The sequence below is a fragment of the Salarias fasciatus genome, unplaced genomic scaffold (assembly GCF_902148845.1).
Source record: "Salarias fasciatus unplaced genomic scaffold, fSalaFa1.1, whole genome shotgun sequence".
Lineage (NCBI taxonomy): Eukaryota > Metazoa > Chordata > Actinopteri > Blenniiformes > Blenniidae > Salarias > Salarias fasciatus.
This window is the reverse complement of record NW_021941374.1, coordinates 1367185-1378813: the sequence shown is the minus strand read 5'-3', so window position 1 is coordinate 1378813 and position 11629 is coordinate 1367185. Positions and strand designations below refer to the sequence as shown.

The 11629-nt window shown below is 48.6% G+C and overlaps 1 protein-coding gene and 1 long non-coding RNA gene across 5 annotated transcripts in view; one reads left to right on the top strand and one right to left on the bottom strand.

Moving 5' to 3' along the window:
• cd99 (CD99 molecule) overlaps positions 1–9051 on the bottom strand; it is a 14840-nt gene extending 5789 nt beyond the window's left edge. For 2 of the 4 annotated variants that reach the window (XR_003931018.1, XM_030087144.1), the window contains exons 1-10: positions 8914–9051; positions 7027–7059; positions 6868–6915; positions 6521–6565; positions 6392–6445; positions 6269–6307; positions 6133–6186; positions 5901–6002; positions 4352–4396; positions 4252–4272 (exon numbers count right to left, since the gene is read on the bottom strand). Coding sequence is in view for 3 of the 4 variants with exons in the window: in XM_030087144.1 (XP_029943004.1) it covers positions 4252–4272; positions 4352–4396; positions 5901–6002; positions 6133–6186; positions 6269–6307; positions 6392–6445; positions 6521–6565; positions 6868–6915; positions 7027–7059; positions 8914–8974 (502 nt within the window). In the remaining variant the exon portion in view is untranslated. Of the gene's footprint in view, positions 1–492; positions 1795–4251; positions 4273–4351; positions 4397–5900; positions 6003–6132; positions 6187–6268; positions 6308–6391; positions 6446–6520; positions 6566–6867; positions 6916–7026; positions 7060–8913 lie in introns of those variants that run through there. The other 2 variants (XM_030087146.1, XM_030087145.1) reach the window with 2 other exon arrangements.
• On the top strand, positions 4696–5786 carry LOC115385064 (uncharacterized). Its single transcript, XR_003931022.1, has 2 exons — positions 4696–4934; positions 4991–5786. It is a non-coding gene; the product is annotated as an uncharacterized LOC115385064 (long non-coding RNA).
• Positions 9052–11629: the final 2578 nt, after the last annotated feature.

Here is an 11629-nt window from a genome sequence, read left to right as displayed (position 1 = left end):
GTACAGTGTGTCTGAGAGAGAGCATACAGTGTCCGTGAGAGAGTGCAGTGTGTTATAGTATAGCGTGAGAGAGTACAGTGTTAGAGTACAGTGTGTGAGAGTACAACGTGAGAGCACAGTGTTAGAGTACAGTGTAAGAGAGTACAATATGAGAGAGTACAATTTGAGAGAGTACAATGTGAGAGAGTACAGTGTGTGAATACAGTGTGTGAGAGAGTGCAGTGTGAGAGAGCACAGTGAGAGTACAGTGAGAGAGTACAGTGTGTGAGAGTGTAGTGTGTGAGTACACTGTGTGACAGTAAAGTGAGAGAGAGTACAGTGAGAGAGTACAGAGTGAGAGAGTACAGAGTGAGAGAGTACTGTGTGTGAGAGAGTACAGAGAGTATCAGACAGGATGAGGTTCTGTCTCGAGGCCTCAGAGGTTTGAAGTGTTCCTTGATGTTTTCACTGAAGGTTTTCTGGAGCCGCTACAGAGGAGCTGAGGAGCCACGTGTTGAGAAACCAGCATTTTAATGACCAACATTAACACTTCCTCCTGACATCACACCTGCAGAAGGAACCTCACCAGGGGAGAGCGTTCCGATAGAACCTCACCAGAGAACGTTCCATACAGAACCTCAGCAGAGGAGAACATTCTGATGGAACCTCACCAGGGGAGAGCGTTCCGATAGAACCTCACCAGGGGAGAACGTTCTGATAGAACCTCACCAGGGGAGAACGTTCCATACAGAACATCACCAGAGAGAACGGTCTTATGGAACAGAACAGAAAACCTCGTAATGAATCGACGATCCGTCACACAGACTGAAAACATGAATGAGTCACCACTGGAATGTTGGAACCACACCCCAAACCAAACACACACACACACACCCACACACACACACACACACACACACAAACACACACAAAATGAGGGCTTCCCTCATGTCACTTTCATCTGATAGCTGCTCATCTTTCCAGCTGAGCGTAACCATGGCGATGTCAGCAGCCAGTGTTCAGGTGACAGTGCTTTCTCTCTCGGCACACCTTTTTCCCATCAATAGTCTGTTTTTATTTATTTCAACGTTGAAAGTTATCCACGCAAAAAGACAAGTTTCCAAACTGTCAGACGGTTGTTTTTAACAACAAATGTTTGTAACAGCCGTTCTCCATTCATGATCAGAAGGGTCCGTTTCCATGGCAACGGCTTCAGGTGAAAACACAAAAACTGTGTTTTGGGGGGTTTGTTTCCACAGCAACAGACCTCGGAGTGAAGAAGCAACCGTATCGGTCTCCATGGAACCTTGAGAAAATGCTCCGTCTCCATGGAAACACTTTGGCTGTGTCTCCATGGAAACAGGGAAAACCTGGCATGTTTTCAGCCTGCTCACTGCAGTTTTCAGCATTTTGGTGGTTTCCGTGGAAACGCGCGTCATTTTTCAGGCCATTAATGTGGAAACATTGTCTGAAACAAACGCAAAAACAAGGTGAAGCGTTGTCATGGAAACCAGGCCTAACTGTGTTGCATAGCACCACCTGGACAATAAAAATAATAATAACAATCCAACCCTGAGATCGAAACGCTCCAAAAAAAACAACAAAAAAAAAAAAAACAACATCAAGTGAGCTGTGTCATGGCGACGCGTTAGCGGTGTAGCGCTCAGGCGTTGCCGGGCAACGCGTCCAGCAGGTCCATGAGCCTCTGCAGCAGAGGACTGAGCGTCTGCTTGAGGTTGGACAGCCACTCAAGCAGCTCCTGGGACAAGCTGGTGCTGAGCAGCTTCAGGATGGGGCCCAGCGGGGGGTCTGGCTCTGCAACGACACAACCGGAGCAGGGGTGAGTCCAGAGCAGCCGCGCCCGGGGGGGGGGGGTGAGCGTGGGGGTCAACGCAGCGCTCCCAGTTTGTCTCCATGGGGACGAGGGAAACGCAACATTTCAAAACACTCCCAGTCCATCTCCATGGAAACAGTGAAAATACCACTTTTCAAAACATTCCTTTTCCATCTCGATGGGAAACGGGGAAAACGCCACTTTTCAAAATGTTTCAAGTCCATCTCCATGAAAATGCAGGTGAATGCAACTTTTGGAAATGTTTTGAGTCCATCTCCATAGAAACCAGGGAAAATGCAACTTTTTATAAACAGTGCGAAAACACTGCATAATGAAAAACATCCACTGTAGCTACCGAGCCAGCAAACAGGGTTCTTGTTGGTGTGTTCCGGTGCGAGTTGTCCAGAGAACCTGGTGACTCAGACATGCAGCTGACAGAGCGACGATCCCCACGGCGTCGCTCCAGGAGGGAAACAGGTAACGGCCACGGGAAACACCCCACCCACTCTGCTGGGCTTAAACACGCTAAACTTCTGTTTCCATGACAATACTACATGCTTCCCTTCCAGAAACTTCTGTTTCCAGGACAACACATAACACTTCCCTTCCAGAATGTTCTGTTTCCATGACAACTCTGAATGCTTCCCTTCCAGAAAGTTGTTTCCATGACAACGCTGAACACTTTCCTTTTAAAAAGTTGTGTTTCCATGACAACGCTAAACGCTTCCCTGTTAGAAAGTTGTGTTTCCATGACAACGCTAAACGCTTCCCTTTCAGAAAGTTGTGTTTCCATGACAACGCTAAACGCTTCCCTTTCAGAAAGTTGTGTTTCCATGACAACGCTAAACGCTTCCCTGTTAGAAAGCTGTGTTTCCATGACAACGCTAAACGCTTCCCTTTTAGAAAGTTGTGTTTCCATGACAACGCTAAACGCTTCCCTTAAGTTGTGCTTCCATGACAACGCTAAATGCTTCCCTTTCAGAAAGTTGTGTTTCCATGACAACACTAAAGGCTTCCCTTTTAGAAAGTTGTTTCCATAACGCTAAATGCTTCCCTTCATGAAAGTTGTGTGTTTCCATGCTCATGCTTAATGCTTCCCTTCTAGAAAGTTGTTTCCATGACAATCAATCATCTTAGAATTTTGTGTTTCCGCGTCGTTTAAAGAGAAAATGTGTTTTTGTGTTTCCATGCATGTTGGAGAAGATTCAGCTTTACAAGATGTTTCAAATGTAAGAAACTGATGCCATCAGTGATGACTTAAGTCTAAAAATGATTCAAATCATTCTCATTTGCCACCTGTTGTTGAAGAAATGTTCCCTTTAAACAATCTGTTTTCCCCAACAACACTGTTTTTTTTTTTTCAAACAGAGATACAGTGGGCGGAGCTACACCATCACTACTTCCTGGTTCCTGTAACCTGTTACTACTTCCTGCTTCCTGTAACCCATCACTACTTCCTGACTACTTCCTGGTTCCTGTAGCCCGTCACTACTTCCTGGTTCCTGTAGCCCATCACTACTTCCTGGTTACTGTAGCCTGTCACTACTTCCTGGTTCCTGTAGCCTGCCACTACTTCCTGGTTCCTGTAACCCATCACTACTTCCTGACTACTTCCTGGTTCCTGTAGCCCGTCACTACTTCCTGGTTACTGTAGCCCGTCACTACTTCCTGGTTCCTGTAGCCTGCCACTACTTCCTGGTTCCTGTAGCCCGTCACTACTTCCTGGTTTCTGTAACCCATCACTACTTCCTGGTTCCCATAGACTATCACTACTTCCTGGTTCCCATAGACCATCACTACTTCCTGGTTCCTGTGCCCCATCACTACTTCCTGGTTCCCATAGACCATCACTACTTCCTGGTTACTGTAGCCCGTCACTACTTCCTGGTTCCTGTAGCCTGCCACTACTTCCTGGTTCCTGTAGCCCGTCACTACTTCCTGGTTTCTGTAACCCATCACTACTTCCTGGTTCCCATAGACTATCACTACTTCCTGGTTCCCATAGACCATCACTACTTCCTGGTTCCTGTGCCCCATCACTACTTCCTGGTTCCCATAGACCATCACTACTTCCTGGTTACTGTAGCCCGTCACTACTTCCTGGTTCCTGTAGCCTGCCACTACTTCCTGGTTCCTGTAGCCCGTCACTACTTCCTGGTTTCTGTAACCCATCACTACTTCCTGGTTCCCATAGACTATCACTACTTCCTGGTTCCTGTGCCCCATCACTACTTCCTGGTTCCCATAGACTATCACTACTTCCTGGTTCCTGTAGCCCGTCACTACTTCCTTATTCCCTGTAGCCTGTCACTATTTCCTGGTTTCGGACTTAAACGTTGACTAGTCAGTTTTCACAAACAGCCCTTCACAGTAAGAGAACTTGTCTGAAGCTTCAGCGGTCGAGGGCGGCGTAGCGAGCATAAAGGAAGCTGGATTACCTTGAGGCTGATCAGCACCACCTGTAGAGACAACAGACAGAATAAATGGGAGATAATGGCGAGCTAGCAGCATGCTAACTCCACCAGGAGGCAGACTTACCACGAGGGTCGTAGCCGGAGTCGTAGTCTGGGTGTCTGCCTCCACCTGAGGGTCAACACAGTGGTTTACACTCAAAGGTTGTCATGGAAACAGGGCCTAAAAAAACATCTTGAGACATCCCCTCCTGCAGAGGGGATTGTCCTGCCTCCCTTTCTGATTTGCGGTGTCTGTCGCTCTGTGGATTACAAACTGACCGCTTCCGTCCTGGAGTCTGGCTCCAAGCTAACAGACGACACAGTGCTACACTGTGATTCCACAGCTCGGAGGCTGAGTTCAGGGCGAGAGACCGTCTATTCTCCCTGAACAAATGAGATGTACTGATACCAGACCGCTTCTGATGCTAACCTTTAGCTTCTTACTGATACCAAGTACTGTTACTAGTGCTAACCTTTAGCTTCTTACTGATACTGAGTACTGATGCTAGTGCTAACCTTTAGCTTCTTACTGATACTGAGTACTGATACTAGTGCTAACCTTTAGCTTCTTACTGATACTGAGTACTGATGCTAGTGCTAACCTTTAGCTTCTTACTGATACTGAGTACTGATACTAGTGCTAACCTTTAGCTTCTTACTGATACCAAGTACTGTTACTAGTGCTAACCTTTAGATTCTTACTTATACTGAGTACTGATACTAGTGCTAACCTTTAGCTTCTTACTGATACCAAGTACTGTTACTAGTGCTAACCTTTAGCTTCTTACTGATACCGAGTACTGATGCTAGTGCTAACCTTTAGCTTCTTACTGATACTGAGTACTGATGCTAGTGCTAACCTTTAGCTTCTTACTGATACTGAGTACTGATACTAGTGCTAACCTTTAGCTTCTTACTGATACCAAGTACTGTTACTAGTGCTAACCTTTAGCTTCTTACTGATACTGAGTACTGATACTAGTGCTAACCTTTAGCTTCTTACTGATACCAAGTACTGTTACTAGTGCTAACCTTTAGCTTCTTACTGATACCGAGTACTGATGCTAGTGCTAACCTTTAGCTTCTTACTGATACTGAGTACTGATGCTAGTGCTAACCTTTAGCTTCTTACTGATACTGAGTACTGATGCTAGTGCTAACCTTTAGCTTCTTACTGATACCGAGTACTGATGCTAGTGCTAACCTTTAGCTTCTTACTGATACTGAATACTGGTACTAGTGTTAACCTTTAGCTTCTTACTGATACTGAGTACTGATGCTAGTGCTAACCTTTAGCTTCTTACTGATACCGAGTACTGATGCTAGTGCTAACCTTTAGCTTCTTACTGATACCGAGTACTGATGCTAGTGCTAACCTTTAGCTTCTTACTGATACTGAATACTGGTACTAGTGTTAACCTTTAGCTTCTTACTGATACTGAGTACTGATGCTAGTGCTAACCTTTAGCTTCTTACTGATACCGAGTACTGATGCTAGTGCTAACCTTTAGCTTCTTACTGATACTGAGTACTGATGCTATGCTAACCGAGAACCGATGACAGTCTGAACTGCTGTTGTGTTTTCCAAGCTGAGCCCGGTTCACCCAGAGTGTTTTTCAGAGGCGGTCCTGTACCTCCTGCTCGGCCTCCGTCAGGCTTGTACTGTCCGTCTCCGCCTCCGCCTCCACCGGTGAGGTCGAACAGGTCGGAGTCACTTATCGTTCCTCCACCGCCTTCTGGAAGAATTCCAACGTCAACAACCGTCACCGACAAACAAATCCACACCACACTCTTTTCACAGGAAAGTACAAGTAGCAAGTAGAAAGTACAAGTTATTTCTAAAAAGTAGCGTTTGGCCAGCCTGACCTCCGCCGCTCTTCGGGGGCTTGACGGCCGGTCTGTCCGGTTTGGGATCATCGTCTGCGGACAGAAAACACTTGGCTTCAGGTCTGACTGAACAACTCCACCCGGTCTGAGAGCAAAGGGTTTGATAAGGCTTCACCTCCACCCAGAGCATCCCCCAGATCCAGATCCAAGCCACCTGGAACACACACACACACACACAGACAGGTAAAGTGGACCGGGCCGTCCCTCCTGAACAGCGAGACGGGCTGTCAGGACTCACCTCCTCCGCTCTTTGGCGGATTATCAGCCGGCTTCTTCTTGTCGGAGTCTGAATCTGAAATCCAGTCAGTAATCAACAGTCAGTGGTCAGCTGTCCTCAGCTGCTCCCCTGGGAGGATCCTGAGTTTACCTGGTTTCAGAGCCTCTTCCAGATCAAATCCAAAGTCTAAGCCACCTAAAACACACACACACACCTGTAAGCCCCGCCCACAAGCACACTGATAGGCTGTGAGGCAGCCTGATGTAAAACCATGATGAGGATCAATAATAATGATCTACCTATGGAGTGATATCACTCTGATATCAAATCAGTGTCTTTACCATGATAATGAGGTGACATTATTGGGATAATAATATAATAACAAGTTATTAACAAGTTATTAACATGATAATAACATGACATCACTGTGGTCTTAAGGTGACGTTCTCCTGCCTGACACTTAAAGGTTCTGTGAGGTGCTGCTGGGAGCCTCTCACCTCCGTCTTCTTTGGGTTTGTCCACTTTGGGCTTCGCAGGCGTCGGAGCTGAAAGCAGAGAACCAGGGAACCATGGAACCAGAGAACCAGAGAGTTGAGACAGAACGTCTCATCAGCTGACAACAGCGAAAAATTCAACCATCAGAGGGAAAAACTCACCGAGATCATCGAAGGCATCAGCTAGGTCCAGCTCTGGATGGGAGAGAGCCGGGGAGAACGTCAGAGAGAATCGGGAGAGAACCGGCAAGAACGTCAGAGGCTGTGTGTGTGTGTGTGTGTGTGTGTGTGTGTGGACTGGGTGTTCTGGCGGGTTTGGTCAGCGTGTTGACTGGTGCTCGGCTGTTTTCCGGGTTGGTAGCTCGACTCGTCCTCACTTGTGTCTTTAATCACTGAAACTCCGGATGAGGACGGAACAAGGAACCAGCTGCTGTCAAGACCGACGGACTTTTATTGTGAAAGGCTGCCGTCTGCTCTCGCTTTGGAAGAGTTCGAAGTGACGACGGAGGAAATGATCCTAACAGTTGATGATGGGAGCTGCTTTCAGGCTGACGTCACACACTCCACTACACACTCCATGACACCCGGCTTTGGTTCTGTTAGTTCTTAAATCATTTTAAGAGAAGCACTGATACCGATACCAGGGTCAGGTATCAGGCCTCACATTGCAGTACTTACAGTCTGAGTATCAGTACTGGTATCAGTACTCGGTATGAGTACGTAGTTAAAGGTTAGTAGTGGTATCGGTACTCGGTATGAGTACGTAGTTAAAGGTTAGTAGTGGTATCGGTACTCGGTATGAGTACGTAGTTAAAGGGTACTACTGGTATCGGTACTGGGTATCGGTACAGAGTACCCGTCCTGTAAAGCAGTGGGATCAGTCCATAGTTTCCTCTTTGATTTGTTCAATCAGAGGTTCTGAATCGCGTGCCGACGTTTCTGGGCGCTGGGAGCTACACGTGCCCGTGGAGCGCTGGTCTGACCGGTTCCTCAGACCGAGGAACCAGAGCCTCCTGTGTCTGGGTGCAGCTGCAGGGTGAGCAGAACGTCACGTGTGGAGCTGTGAGTCAGGGTGGAACGTCTGCACACCACATCCTGTTCAACGCGTGGCGCCGTGCCAGCCTCTAACTAGTCTCTAACCAGCCTCTCACTAGTCTCTAACCAGCCTCTAACTAGTCTCTAACTGTAGTCTCTAACTAGCCCCTCACCAGGTCTAACTGGTCTCTAACTAGTCTCTAACCAGTCTGGGAGTTAAGAGGTTACCATCACCTGAAAACACCTGAACTCCATCAAACCGTGTTGAAAACGGTGTTTGTTTCCATGGAAACGGTGGAGGGCTGTGCAGCAGGGTTTGTTCAACAATGCAGTTTTAAGAAGTTGCGTTTCCCTCCGTCTCCAGGGAGATGTGGAAAGCTGTTTTCCTCCGTTTCCATGGAAACACGCACTGTTGTGGTGGAAACGGTCTCAGCTGAAGCTCCCCGTTTCCTCCTGAAACGACGAGGCTGGTCTCCTGAGTCAATCGCTTCCAAATGTGGCCAAACGTCCCACTTTCTACATCTTGTTGGCGTGTTTGATCTCAAACGAGCGTGTCGGGCTCACACACACTCCAACTGACCAGGAACAGTCGAGTTTTCCTGTAGAACGATCAGTTTAAAACAATAAAACAGTAAAAATAAACTTTTTAGAGGACGAGCAGCGTCCAGACCGAAGAGGCGTTCACGTGAAGATTTTCCAGCTGGGACATTTCGGCGCTGTTATCTTTTCGTAACGGCTGTCGGGAGCAGAGATCAGATTAACGCCAGGGGATCGGTGCCAGGCGGAGTGTGTTGACCGCCCTCTCTCTGAAGTGACCGTGTCCGGAGCGGATCGGGCGGATAGAGAGGAGATAACGATAATGTCAGGCAGAGCGCGGCGCTCCGCGCGGACCCTGAACGCACCGCAGGACGGGATTCACGGACTTCAGCAGGACAAAGAAACAGAAGTTCAGCCTGCTGCGGCGGCGGGACGGTCCGGGGGGTCCGGAGGGTCCGGGGGGTCCGGGGGGTTTACCTTGGCAGAAGCCTCCAGAGAGCAGCAGCAGCAGAGCGGAGACCCGGAGCAGCAGCTTCATGGCGGCGGGAGACGCGTTCACACCCGAGTGTCTGCTTACCCTGCGTGTGTGTGTGTGTGTGTTTGTGTGCGTGTGCGTGTGTGTGTCATACACTGGGTGTGGCTCGTGCTCGCACGCATGTTTCGGACCGTGTTCTTCACAGTGCGCGCGCACCGGCTGACTGGAGCAACTAAAAACAAACTTTAGTGCGCCCCCCCCCCACACACACACACACACACAGATCTATCTATAGATGTAGATATGCAGACACAGATATATTCAGACAGACTTTGAAGAGTTATAAAACTTCCAGTTGACCTGGAGTAACCTCAGAGCTCCTCCTGCGGGAGCGCGAGCGCCCTCTAGTGTCTGAGCTCTCTCTCTCTCTCTCTCTCACACGAAAACACACACACACACACACACACACTGAATAAATAAATCTGAGATGGACAGAGATCAATAAATTCAAGTCATCTAAACAGAAATACATTAAAACCAGCCAACAGACTGAAAACACAAATAAATATGATTAGAGGGACTTAAGGCAAGATTTGTGAAAAACTCCACATGCATTTCCACTTTACTCAATACTAACGGGCCGTGAAGCATTAAAAACCTAAAATAACAGGCCAATCCGCGTATCTGTCTGCTGCCTTATACAGGCTGTGTGCCAAATAATTTGTTGCTGTTCGGGGTCCGAATTTCCCGTGCAGTCGTGGGGATGTGACGTAAATTGACGCTGTATGCGCGTTACCGAACAGGAAGAACATGGCCGCCGTGGACACGGACTCAAACACTGCTGGGATCAGGGGCGGCAGTGTTACCAACTTGGTGACTTTCTCGCTAAATCTGGCGACTTTCCAAAGCCTCTTGGCGACTTTTTTTTGTCAAAAGTAACTAGTGACAAATTTAGCGGCTTTTTCTGGTGCTCTGGAGACGTGACAGGACGTCTCCGCTGTCCTCAACCAGCAGCGGTGCTGCGTGCGCCCCTCCCCCGTCCCAAAGCACTCACAGACGGCCAGTCTCAGCAGCGCCCCCTGCTGAGTTGGGGCCGATTGGGTAAACGGCCCGGAGCTGCTCCACGGCGGCGACGGGAGAGCTCCAGCAGCCGCGGCCTGCTTCACGCGCCTCCGTGGTTATGCGGCGGGTCCCCGCGCGCTCCGCGGCCGGCACAGAGTGCGTCTCCGCCCGGGAGCGGAGATCCGGAGCTGCCGCGCCGCGGCTTGCTCCACGGAGGCGCCTGAAGCAGGCGGCGGCTTCCACGGGCCGAGTGGAGCTGCCCCACGGAGGCTGACGGGAGAGCTCCGGATCTCTGCTCCTGGCCGGAGACGCGCTCCGTGCCGGCCGCGGAGCGCGCGGGGACCCGCCGCATAACCACGGAGGCGGAGAGGAGCTCCGCCACGGATTTAAAAATGAATCGTTAGATTAATCAATGCATCGAAGAACTATTTCCTAGATTAATCGATTACAAAAGTAATCGTTTAACGCAGCCCTATTATCAGCGTTATCTCGTGAGTCAAAAAAATAAAAAAATAAAAACATGACCGAAGCCGGGCAGGCACCCGAATAAACATTGGATATGTGTTTGATTCATGGAGGGAACTTCAGCTGCATTTGGGAGTGAAAATGGATGCTTACAAAAATCACATAATATGCGCTGTGGTCCTGCAGTAATCCGCGACGTAGTAAACAGCAGGAGCATCCCTGGTGCAGCGCTGTGAAGACGGACATTCTGTAAAATGTTTGTGTGCGCTCCCGCGCCGCCTTGGCTGGTGGCTGCAGTTCCCCGCAGCGCCTATCGCGGCAGCACTGAGGTACATTTTGAAAAGTTGCCTTAAGTCCCTTTAAATAAAAAAAGGCCTATTTGTGGAGGGAAACCCTAATATTTGAGTTACACAAATGGCTTTTATTTGCTTTCCTTGTAACTGTCTCTGAAACTGTGGTTAAGACCCCCCCACCTCAACACAAAATGGTCTGGCCACTGTTCAACATATTTGATGTTGTCTTTAAAGTTCAGCGCGCTCAAAATGTCCGCTCAGCACAAATCCAGTGTGCAGAAAAGAAAAGAGAAGAAGAGAAGCAGAAAATTTAGGACTGCGAGATTCATTAAATAAGTATTTTAAGAAAAGCGTGGACAAAAGCTGGAACGAGCAACGTCAGCCTAGATCCACATCCCAGAACAGGGACTGGTTCATACAGAGCAGCTCTAACAGCCTGGCTCTGCCTTCCAAGCTGCTGTTCTCCTTTGAAATAGAGAAACATTCAACCAGTGCACTAAATTCTATAGACGGGGTGAAAATGTCAAATCTAACATACAGACAGCTTTATGAAAGATTTCCAGAACATGACAGAAACCGTGCACACAAGCATTGTTGTTAAAATGGAAGAGCTTACAACATTCTGTCCTGAAGACTTCTGGGACTGAAGGCCAGCAACAAAAACTGATGGACACAGAAATTTAAAAAAACAACAAAGCGCTCCTGAAGCGGCTGCTGGGCGTGACGCTGGACTCCGCCTTCAGGAACCTTCCACTCAGCGGCAGCACAGATGACCAGACGCTGGACATTGTCTTGGCATAACTGAGCCGCTGGCGGAGAGAGAGTGTGATGGAATCCTAGATGAGCATTTACAAAATGTCAGAGAGCAGAAGCCGCAGGGACTGTCACCTGACAGCCA